The sequence below is a fragment of the Moschus berezovskii genome, chromosome 6 (assembly GCF_049115385.1).
Source record: "Moschus berezovskii isolate FMDL1 chromosome 6, NW_MosBer_1.0, whole genome shotgun sequence".
NCBI classification, from domain to species: domain Eukaryota; kingdom Metazoa; phylum Chordata; class Mammalia; order Artiodactyla; family Moschidae; genus Moschus; species Moschus berezovskii.
This window is the reverse complement of record NC_142465.1, coordinates 99,316,020-99,328,489: the sequence shown is the minus strand read 5'-3', so window position 1 is coordinate 99,328,489 and position 12,470 is coordinate 99,316,020. Positions and strand designations below refer to the sequence as shown.

The 12,470-nt window shown below is 39.8% G+C and overlaps 1 protein-coding gene across 8 annotated transcripts in view; it reads right to left on the bottom strand.

The window, feature by feature from the left end:
- Positions 1-385: 385 nt before the first annotated feature.
- The window catches only part of EPS8 (EGFR pathway substrate 8, signaling adaptor), a 204,597-nt gene continuing 192,512 nt past the window's right edge, over positions 386-12,470 (bottom strand). For all 8 annotated transcript variants that reach the window (XM_055396408.2, XM_088837300.1, XM_088837302.1 and 5 more), the window contains 3 exons: positions 5,470-5,650; positions 3,868-3,997; positions 386-1,598 (listed from right to left, as the gene is read on the bottom strand). In XM_055396408.2, coding sequence (XP_055252383.2) covers positions 1,482-1,598; positions 3,868-3,997; positions 5,470-5,650 — 428 coding nt within the window. In that variant the 3' untranslated portion in view covers positions 386-1,481. The remainder of the gene's footprint in view (positions 1,599-3,867; positions 3,998-5,469; positions 5,651-12,470) is intronic.

Below are 12,470 nucleotides of genomic sequence, written 5' to 3'. Positions count from 1 at the left end.
CCTCATGATTTGGGAAAAATTAACCTCTAGGAAGCCAATCCTCCTCACCTATAATATACAACTCACAGGTTATTGTAGCTCTCTAACAAGGCATTTATATGGCAGCACTTCATAATCACAAATGTGGGGTGTAAGTCTGTTTCTACTATTGGGATCAATTGGACTTGATGGTAGCTGAAAATGTGATGAAATAAGACAGGTGGAAGGAAGAGAAACAACTGAAGAAAGTAATCTAGAGGTTTTTACCTACTCAGACGTCACTGGAAATCAGTTTAAAAAGGGAAAAAAAAAGTGGGCCTCTGTTTTTCCCATTCCACTCAACCATGATCCCCATTCTTCACGCCAAAGGTCCCTTTTGCCAATGAGACAGAAGCCATATATTAACATACAGCAAATACTGTTTATTGCAGACTTTCCAGCTGACTCATGTGAAAAAGGCACTATGAAAATTAATGAATCTAGATAATCTCTCTAAATGGGTTTATGTTAAAATATACAACATTCTTACATAACATCTGTTTTATATATGTGAAATAATATAACATTTAATGACAAAAATCATGTTTCCAAAAATAACTTTGTTGAAGGTTAGGTCTCTTTCTTTTCTCTACCTAGAATCTTTCACAGGATCAAAATATGTGTAGATTATTTATTACCAGAAAAACTTGACACGGATAAACACATAAGATGGCCCCAATTTGCTTTTAACTACTTATATCAATATTCAGGACTGAGGCCTTCATTAAGCAAAATACTGTAACACACACCAATGCAGGCTATTTCCTGTGACAGATTTTGAATGTATGTGACCTCTTTTACACTTGTGCTTTCTTAATATATAAGAACACAGTATAGATAGTAAGCAGAATATAAACTAAATCGAAATACAAGCTATACAAAGAATTGTGAGCAACAGAGCCATGACAAATAAAATGTTGCAGGAATGTTCCAAAGGTTTCTATTTATATGTCCAAGGCCTTGTTGTACTTTACAGTTTATTAAATGTTTCAATTTTTTTAAACTGTTGGCATTAAGAACTTTAAATAAATCTAAATAGTCTATATGTCCAAGAAGAGACCTAAGTAAGCAGAGACTAGCCTAAAGTAAGCTACACCCTGGATGATACACAACATAGTCACAGCAAAACTAAAAATATTTAGATTTTGAATCATGGGCATATCTATCTTTTTGTTTTGCTGCAGTAAATAAATTCACCACTGTCAAAAAAATCTGGTTATGCATTGAGATTGAGATGAAATAATTAATCCATTAAAGGAAACCTCACCTTGGTCGAATACGCAAAATATTTCCCAACAAAAATTCTGCTTAGAATTTAAGCAAGTCCTCTGCTTACTTAGGTTTGCATTGTTTCTTTATGGCGATAAATTCTGTATACCAAGAAAGAAGAATCTGACATTCCTTTCATGGCTTCTTAAAACAAAGCATGGTGGAAACATGCCAAGAATGATGGAGTTTTGAAACTAATTAGTGATGCTTCCCTCATCAAAAGACTCCACTCCTGAGTCGCTTGCAGCAGCACTGATTTTTTCCTGTCGTCTTCGCATGATTTCTTGCAACTCAGAGCTGCCGCTGTTATCCTGAAAAACAAACATAGTTCAGACAAGATGGTTAGTGGTTTGTGAGGCTGCAGATCATGTAGTGAAATGGCTCAGGCTGAAAGTTCTTTGTGTTTTTCTTCTCACGTCTCTTGGCGGGGAACTGAAGGCTACCCTTTGCGTAAGTGATGATTTGGACCTCACTAACCTCACTTTTTCACTTATAGTGTCTAAAGACCATTCATTCACCATGCTTTCACTTGAACATGTTACAGGTAAATCAGTAATGCATGTGGAATGCTTTAGATTCCCTGGGAGAAAGAAGAGATTGCACAATAAGCACAAAAAGATGGTAACTTACCAAAGAATGCTCTCTAGGTAAGCAAGATATTCATCTATCTGCTGTAGGGGATTCTAAATCAGGCCCAAAGACTGGGCTCAGAAAACACCAAGTTTCCCCACACCAAAGGGTTCTGACCATCTGACGTCTTGTTGGTTTTTGTCCTTTTGAAGTCTGACCTACAACCCCTATGCACCCACTATAATCCTCTCTCGTCTATAGAAGTCTCTGGCGACACAGGTGAGCAAACAATGAACTAGACACAAGAGAAAGGCATGATGGGCAGGTGCCTAGGGAAGATGAAGGACCTCAGGTAACAAGTCTCTGCCTCCATTCACATCCAGAGGAAGAGGAACAAGAGGCCAGGAGGACATGGGCAGTCAGGGAAAATGACAGCAACAGGGAGTCTGGACTAAAGGAACTCAGAAGTGTTAGGAGTGTGGAACTTACTTAACCCTTAGGGAGTAATTTACACATTCTCAATAAAATCAGAATGTATAATGGTAACTAAACAGCCTGAGGAAAGATATAATCCTGATTCATATTCAATAGACAGAAAGCCTAACATAGGATCAATGTGGTAGGAAAAATTTCCAAGGGAAATATTTCTCCTGACTGAGAATGGTTACAGGGTTGCATGCACGAGGCTATTTTAGTACATTATTTAGCTGTTGAATTTACACAATATACCTACTAGAGATAACTGTGTATTGATTTCACACCAAAGCTTATATCCTTTCATTTGAGTCTGAGTTTAATTTTCATGAAAGCTATTAAGAGCTGTGAGATGTAACAGAAACTACTACTCTTACACAGCCCATGTTAAGTAGAGCAGGATATTGGACGCTTAAGTATATCCAACCTAGAAAAAATTTACTGCTTTCACAGAAACAACTATAACTAAGGAATTACTCTTCAGGGCTCTCTGTTTCCAGTGGTCCCTACCTAATATTTTCCCTCTGATTATTTATATATATAAGCAGGTCTAGGCTTATCTGATAGCTCAGTTGGTAAAGAATCTGCCTGCAATGCAGGAGACCTGGGCTTGATCCCTGGGTTGGAAGATCTGCTGGAGAAGAGATAGGCTACCCACTCCAATATTCCTGGGCTTCCCTTGTGGCTCAGCTGGTAAAGAATCTGCCTGCAATGTGGGAGACCTGGGTTCAATCTCTGGGTTGGGAAGACCCCCTGGAGAAGTGAAAGGCTACCCACTCCAGTATTCTGGCCTGGAGAACTCCATGAACAGTACAGTCCATGGAACTATAAAGAGCTGGACACTGACTGAGCAACTTTCACTTCACTAAGCAGGCCTAAGGCACACAGCCACGGTTTTAACACTTTATAACCTCTAACCTGGGTTTCCCTGGTGGTTCAGTGGTAAAGAATCTGCCTGCCAATACAGGAGATGCAGGCTTGATCCCTGGGTCAGGAAGATCCCCTGAAGACGGAAAGGGCAATCCACTCCAGTATTTTGCCCGGGAAATCCCATGGACAGAGGAGCCTGGTGGGCTGCAGTCCATGGGGTCACAGAAGAGTCAGAGACTACTTAGCAACTAAACAACAGCAATCTCTAACTTGCTAGAATCTACAAACTAAATGTTAAGGACAGGCAAAAATGTTCTGGCCTCTTAGGTCATTTATTCACTTGAAGTAAATGAGTAAATAAAATTCCTATAGAAGTAGTTAGCACATATAAAATGAAAGAATTAAGCTTTTTATTAGACATCCAAAAATACATGAAGTTCAAGCTTCATTTTGCAGGCATACTTTTAATAAACTAATCTCCCTAAAAGTGGTCACTGATGACTCCAGTAACAGATTATTCAACCTGATTCAAGTTGAATTCAGCTCTGTATGAAAGGTAAAGAGAGTGACCAATATGGATACAAACATTATTTCCAGAGCTTTCAAACTGCAGTCCACCCTCATGACTAATACAGAAAAACACCATCGTAGGTTGATAAGTCATACCTCTAATGCAGCTTTCTGAACAGTGATTTGGCTGAAGACTCTGGCCCCTTCCGGGCAGACGGTTCTCAGTTCATCTTTATTGAGAGAGAACAGTTGTGCACCATTTAATACTCCAAGACTATTAACAGTCCTGAGAAAACAAAAGAAAAAAACAGAGCATTAAAAATACTGTCTGGACTTATGGTGGCCAAGGGGCAGGGACGAACTGAGAGTCTGGCATTGGCAGATGCAAACTATTATAGATTGGATGGATAAGCAACAAAGTCCTACTGTACAGCACAGGGAACTATATTCAACATCCTGGGGTAAACCATAATGGAAAACAATATAAAAAAGAATGTATATAGATGTATAGCTGAGCCACTTTGCTTATAGCAGAAATTAACACGACACTATAAACCAACTACATTTATATAAAAATAAATTATAAATATATACATACATACAAACTGTCTGGAAAAAACAAAAGGAAAATTTCTGGTCCTCTACAATGTCTCTTCTCTAGGTGTTCTATGCACTGCAAAACATAAATGGTACTAGAGTGCTTAGGGGAATGGCAGGGGGCTAGCTTGATAATGACCTTGAGGCTATATAAGATCACTAATTATAAACTATCAAAAGCGAGCCATCTGGGTTTATTATTCCTATTATGTAGTAGCAACTCCTTGAAATGTGGTATTTTGCAGAAGGAATAGATAACTTTCTAGCAGTCAGGCAACTGACTAACCAGTGTACCTCATTCTTTTCAGTCATAGGTGAGTCACATGTGTCAGATTCTCTTGAATACGTACTGTTCAAAGAGTTCAAATACACATGTTCAAATATGTGTACTGCTGCTGCTAAGTCACTCCAGTCGTGTCCGACTCCGTGCGACCCCACAGACGGAAGCCCACCAGGCTCCCCCATCCCTGGGATTCTCCAGGCAAGAACACTGGAGTGGGTTGCTATTTCCTTCTCCAATGTGTGAAAGTGAAAGTGAAGTCGCTCAGTCGTATCCGACCCTTAGCGACCCCATGGACTGCAGCCTACCAGGCTCCTCCATCCATGGGATTTTCCAGGCAAGAGTACTGGAGTGGCTTGCCATTGCCTTCTCCGATATGCATACTAAATATACACAAAATATTTACAATTTTTGAATAGAAAAACAGAAACTTCACTATGGATTTCTGAAAGGAAAAGCTCTATTAGGTTATAACGTATGATAAGTAATGTCATCTATTTTTTTATTTGCTTGGGATCTACATGCAGCAGTGGGAGGAAAGTTTCTGCTTTGTGTTCTCTGTGGCCTGGGGAGTCTAGGTTAAAACCACAGTCTACACATGTGACCTTCTGAAGGATAAAGACAGCTGCCAACAGATTGCTTTAGAAACCGATGATGAACAGACACCGCCATCCAGAAAATGGGGTGCCAACAAAAGACAGTTATTTCTGTTTCTTGCAATTCGTTTTTTAGCTATAAATGACTAGAGTCACTTCCTAAGTATAACAGATGAAGCTTGGGTTCTCACATTTTCTAGGAATCACTTGTGCATCTTAGTGATCAAATTGAAAACACTGCATGTTTCACTCACAGAACTGTAAAGGATCCCCAGAAAGACTTACACAGGGTTGAAGCCCTTTGACTGCAACCACGTCTTTACTTCCTCTGGGGTGGAGTCGTAAGTGATATTGACGACTGGCACATTCTGCCGTGGCACGTGGAACTTCTTCTGGGCGGCGCTCCGACCAATGGTCAGTCTGTGGATAAGTTCATCCTGCACTTCTTCCATCTGAGATTTCCTCCCTAGATACCAACACAGAGGAGGTTATTTTCTTTTTAAAGCCCCAACAACTCACTCTCTGGAACTCCAATGCCAACAATCTTTTGACCCCAGCAGGGCTGACAATCTAGTATTCCTCCTATCTTCCCTTTCATTCTCACCAAGCATAAACTTTGTGATCAGTTATTAAAATCACTCCCTATTTCTTCTCTGTCTTCAATGTATTCATTTGGCAAGACCCCCACCCTTGTTAAATCTCACCTTTTTATTCTGTTCTACACCTGCACACCAAATAGAACACAACAGTCCTGAGTGAGCTCATGTTAATTTCATGATCAGGAACCTCCACTAGGCGGTTAATGCTCCCTGATAATCATGCTACATTTCCTGAGGCCAGTGGTTTTCAACTGGGCGGGGCATTTTGACTCCAGGGGACATCTAGCAACAGCCAGAGACACTTGGGAGATGTCACAAATGGGGGTCAAGAAAGAAGGAAGCTACCATCATGCAGTGAGTAGAGGCCTGAGATAACAAGACAGGCTGCAATGCACACAGGTCAGTCTCCGACAGCAGAGAATCATGCAGCCTCAAAAGTCCACAGGGCTCATGGTGAGAAATCCCACCTTGGACCATACAATTGCCTGCTGTTAGACAAACATTTCCTGTTTTTCCTTCTGTGAACCTCCCAACACCCAGTCTCCAATCCCCACCCTGAGCTGATGATCTCACTTTCATCATTTCTGAGTAAAATAAAGAAGTTAAACTTAGATCCCTAAGTTTCCTTAGCAGCTCTCCCCCCAAGATACCCTAGTAGTTCTCCTCACCACCAGCACTTTCCCTGTACACTCTGCCAGCTGTCCTTCTACTACATTATAGACAAGTGACTCCACAGTCCTCAGGCAACCCCTCTACAAGTGCACTAGACTCCACGTCCTCTGTCTATTTAAATCCTCTGACAGTAATTTCCCCTGCTTCTTCCATGTTATCAATTTTCCTCTTTGACTGAATCATTTCAACCAATTACAAACGTGCTATTATTTTGTTACTTCTCTCACATTTAAATAAGTCCCTTTTTTAAATAAGATTTTTAAGTGGACCATTTTTCAAGTCGTTACTGAACTTGCTACAATATTGCTTCTGCTTTTATGTTTTGGTTTTGTGGCTGTGAGGTATATGGGATCTTAGTTAGCTTCCTGAGTGAGGACCAAACCTGCACCCCCTGCATTGGAAGGTGAAATCTTAACCACTGGACTGCCAGGGAAATCCATAAATAAGCCCTTTCTTAACCCCATCTCCCCTCTCAGCTACTGCCCATTTCTCTGCTCCTCTTTTAGCGAAACTAAAAATACTGTCCAGACTAGCCTACTGAAACTCCTGTTCTTCAGTTTCCTCTTAAATTCACTGCAATTAGGCTATTGGTGCATCTCTCCGCATCATTTTGCTAAACTCCAATGGTTGATTCCCAGTCATTTACTTATGTCATCCATCAGCAACATTTGAAGAAGGCAACTCCTTGAAACACCTTCTTATGGCCTTCAGGACATACACACGCTCTGACTTTCCTCCTGTCTCACAGGCCTCAGTATCCTACTCTTGGAATTGTCTCATCTCCCTAACTCTATAGGGCTCAGTCCTTAGACCTCTTTTCTTGATGCACTCTCTGCATCAATGATCTTTGTGGGTCGTCTCATGGCTTTAAACGCCATTTAAAAGCTGGTAACTACCCAAATTATTTCTGCAGTCCAGGCTGGTCCTCAGAACTCTAGACTCATATTACACCAACTCTCTACTTGATATATTCATTTGGATGTCTACTAGATATTTCAAATGCAACATGTCTACATTGGAATGACTCATCTTCTCCTGAAGCTTGCTGTTATGCTAGACTTCCCAACTTAGTTGGGAATTCTACTTTTCCAGTGCCTCCAGCAAAATGCCACTGAGGTAGGCCTGATTCCCCTTTGCCCTCAATTACAGCCAATCCACTGGCAAAACTTGTTGGTCCTACCATTAGAATATGCCACACACCCAACCACTTCACTCCATCTTTTTTCTGTTGCCAGTGTGGTCTGATCCACCAGCCTGTTCACAGATCTCTCTGCTGCTTCTCTCCATGACCCCACCCTTTGCTCTTCATTCTTTTCTCAATACAACAGCTAAATTGATACTTTTAAAATCTGAGTCAGAGACATACACATACATATTTGTAGTATATCACCTTCAAGGATTAAGTACAAAGAACTGATACAGTAATCCAATTTAACTAACTTGGCAAGTGACAGTGACCTGGTCACTAAGGGAGCTTTTGTGACCACTCTTCTGATTCTTTTTTTCATAGAGAGTATTTCAGAAAGTATTTGGTGTCCCTGGGAAATAAGTGAAAGTGTGAAATAATAAGATAGTGCTATTTTAGCCTATTTTTTAAAAATTCCTCAAGTACCCAGGAAAGCTTCTGAAGAAAAAAGAAGTCAAAGGAAAGAGAAATAAGTGAAAGGAAGAGAGGGAAGGAGGGAGGATGAGAGGCTAGAGAGAGAGGGAATATTACCAATGATTACATTTAGCTAATACACGGCATGCATTTTATTAGTTAACTCTTTTAAATCTCTACGATTTAGTCACACTGCCATATAACAGAGGAGAACATCTCAAAGAAATAATTAAAAAAAAGTATCACCACACTAAAAGACTTATTTCCTTATCTGATGACTTAGCCACTGCAGGACCATCTCCAGTCTGAAGTATAACCTCTTTCCAGGGAATATAAAAACCTCTTGTGATGTGCTCCTGGCTTTGGTTTCCACTTGAAATGTTCTAGCACATAATAACACACTAGACTAACTTTATACCTCTCTCTAAAACAATCTTATATTACTAAAGATTAAACTCAAATAAAAGGAGTAACATTTCAAAGGAAGCAGAAGACATGCAAAACAGCTAAAGCATTGATCTCTTCAAAAGTGGGAAGAGGAAAGCCTTTTTGAAACCTATGATGAATAGGACTGAATTGCTTATATGACAATAGAAAACAATAGAATGTGAAAGACTAGAGATCTCTTCAAGAAAATTAGAGATAACGAGGGAACATTTCATGCAAAGATGGGCACAATTAAGGACAGAAGTGGTATGGACCTAACAGAAGCAGAAGATATTAAGAAGAGGTGGCAAGAACACACAGAAGAACTATACAAAAAAGATCTTCATGACTCAGATAGCCACATGGTGTAATCACTCACCTAGAGCCAGATATGTTGCAGTGAGAAGTCAAGTGGGCTTTAGAAAGCATCACTACGAACAAAGCTAGTGGAGGTGATGGAATTCCAGTTGAGCTATTTCAAATTCTAAAAGATGACGCTGTTAAAGTGCTGCACTCAATATGTCAGCAAATTTGGAAAACTCAGCAATGGCCACAGGACTGGAAAAGATCAGTTCTCATTCCAGTCCCAAAGAAAGGCAATGCCAAAGAATGTTCCAGCTACCACACAATTGCACTCATCTCACACGCTAACAAAGTAATGCTCAAAGTTCTCCAAGCTAGGCTTCAACAGTAAGTGAACAGGGAAAATCTAGATGTTCAAGCTGGATTTATACAAGAAAGAGGAATCATAGATCAAATTGCCAACATCCACTGGATCATAGAAAAAGCAAGAAAATTCCAGAAAAACATCTACTTCTGCTTCATTGACTACACTAAAGCCTTTGACTGTGTGGATCACAACAAACTATGAAAAACTCTTAAAGAGATGGGGATACCAGACCACTTTACCTGCCTCCTGAGAAATCTGTATGCGGGTCAACAGTTAGAACTGGACATGGAACAATGGACTGGCTCCAAATTGGGAAAGGAGTACATCAAGGCTGTATACTGTCACCCTGTTTATTTAATTAATATGCAGAGTACATCACACGAAATGCTGGGCTGGATGAAGCACAAGCTGGAATCAAGGTTGCTGGGAGAAATATCAATAACCTCAGGTATGCAGATGACAACATCCTAATGGCAGAAAGCAAAAAGGAACTAAAAAGCCTCTTGATGAAAGTCAAAGAGGAGAGTGAAAAAGTTTGCTTAAAACTCAACATTCAAAAAACTAAGATCATGGCATCCAGTCTCATTACTTTATGGCAAATAGATAGGGAAACAATGGAAATAGCAACAGACCTTGTTTTCTTGGGCTCCAAAATCACTGCAGATGGTGAGTGCAGCCAATAAAATTAAAAGACACTTGCTCCTTGGAAGAAAAGCTATGACCAACCTAGATAGCATATTAGAAAGCAGAGACATTACTTTGCCACCAAAGGCCTGTATAGTCAAAGCTATGAATTTTCCAGTAGTCATGTATGGATGTGAAAGTTGGACAATAAAGAAAGCTGAGTGCCAAAGAATAGATGCTTTTGAACTGTGATGTTGGATAAGACTCTTGAGAGTCCCTTGGACAGCAAGGAAAACAAACCAGTCAATCCTAAAGAAAATCAACCCTGGATATTCATGGGAAGGATTAACCCTAAAGCTGAAGTTCCAGTACTTTGGCCATCTGATGTGAAGAACTGACTCATTAGAAAAGACCCTGATGCTGAGAAAGTCTGAAGGCAGGAGAGAAGGGGATGACAGAAGATAAGATGGTTGGCTGGCATCACCAACTCAGTGGGACATGAGAATGTGCAAGCTCCGGGAGTTGGTGATGGACAGCGAAGCCTGGTGTGCTGCAGTCCATGGGGTCACAAAGAGTCAGACATGACTGAGCAACTGAACTGAACTGAGCTCATATGACACACGGCTCCAGCAGCTGGTTTGAATCAATGGACCTGTTGACTTTTTTTCCTTGTCCATGGCTATCTGGTAACATTTGAGTATTCAAATTACAGCTCCTTCAATTTTATTGTTATCAGAAGTTTTATCAGACTTATCAGAGACCATATGCAGAGAACATAGGTAGCACAAAATGTATATTCTGAAAGAAACCAGGCTACCAGTAAAGAAATGTTTGTTTGCTTCGAAAAGACTGTTGAGAAGCCCCAACATTCATTCAGAAGAAATGTTGTCCAAAAAGTGCTTAAAAAGATAAAAAAATTATCAAGAGAATATTTGTTTTATAAAAAGGATTATCTTTATTTAATGACAAACTATTTTTTGAGCTATCTCTAAAAGGAATGTTATATAAGTAATGTAGAATGTTACTAGTTTAAGGAAAAAAGTACAAGTGTTAATTTGGGAAGAGATGTTTATGTTTTACATACCAGTGTCACCCTTTAACTTATGAAAAACAGACTTAAAAATGATGAGTCACAATTATCAGGAGAGTTCTCTATCTTTAAAGAATTCTAACCATGCCTCTTTCCCATTAGGTTATTCTTAGTTTCTTAGACTAGGACAAAGAACAAATTGTCCCAGCCCACAGACTGTTCCAAAATTGGGCCTGGATGCCTATGAACCCTGATCCCAGGCCTGGAAAAAAAGGGCCACCGTGTCAAAGATTACTGCACTGACGTATGAGAGAAGGGAGATATTATAAACTGGTGGTAAGAATGAAAAAACTCTCTGACAGCAATATTTTCCTTAGGGAAATCAACAAAAACATTTATAGAACTTTCTCATCTCAAAACTGTGTCTTTATCGTCTGAAAAAAAAGAAAAGCAACCTTCTAAAAAATACACGGAAATGTAGCCATTTTAAAATTTAGTAGCCAATTATACACACACTCTCAACCACACACGTGTGCAGGCATAGTTGTTTTTGCTGCACAGAAAAGGTTCTCATTTTCCAAAACTTCATTTTTCCATTAGTTTCTTTGGTAAGGTCAAGATATGGATAAGAAGGTAATTTAAAATTTACTATACTTCAGTTGAGAAAGTAATGTATAAAAGTAGGTTTGTGCTTATTGTATTTAACCAGAATTTCTAGAACAATTAAACAGTAATAGTTTCAGTGTCTTCTTTTAAAAAACTTTTAATTTATCAAGGAGGACTGCAACTGAATAGATGGGGCTATGATTTACCGAGATAAAAACCTGAATCTCAAGTATCCGATCCAGCTATGACGTTAATAGTTCAAGACATGTATCTGGATGCCAGAGAGATTTCACATGAAGATGAATTTTCGAGTTACTCCAACAGTATAATAATATTGAAAGTAAAGAAAATAGAGTGATCATCTACAGTAAAAGTATGTTTATATGAGAAAAGAACAGAATTCAGAACTAATTATATTAAGCTAGTGTGATTTTGTGTGTGTGTGTATACACACCATATATATGACAGGGACAGAGTAAAGGGACGAAAGAAAGTGAAAGTGTTAGTCGCTCAGTCATGTCCAACTTTTCGTGACTCCGCGGACGGTGGCCCATCAGGTTCCTAAGTCCAGGGAATGCTCCAGGTAAGAAGACTGAAGTGGGTAGCCATTTCCTTCTCTAGGGTATCTTCCCTACCCAGTCGTCAAACCTGGGTTTCCCACATTGCAGGCTTTACCATCTGAGCCACCAGGGAAGCCAAGTAGGTGATTAAATAGTTAATCCCACTAGAGGATTGTAAGTAAAAAATATGGGAGACCCCTGTAAGTTAATGATTACTCAGGAAAGTAGGTTTAATTAACCACAAAACCAAGCAGACATGCTTAGCAACAAAACCATGCAACAGAAGCACGAGACATGTCCCAAAACAATAAAACAATGGTGGCATGAGACCCACATCCTGCCCAGCGAGCTCAGTAAGTCAGTGATCCCTAGGACATGCTCTGTGCACACATAAACAATAATTTGTGGACCTTGTTTCACCAGGCAGGGACAAGAAAACTCCCCTGCCCGACCTGGAGGAGGAGCTGATGATGGAACCATGACGTCCACTCAACAAAGA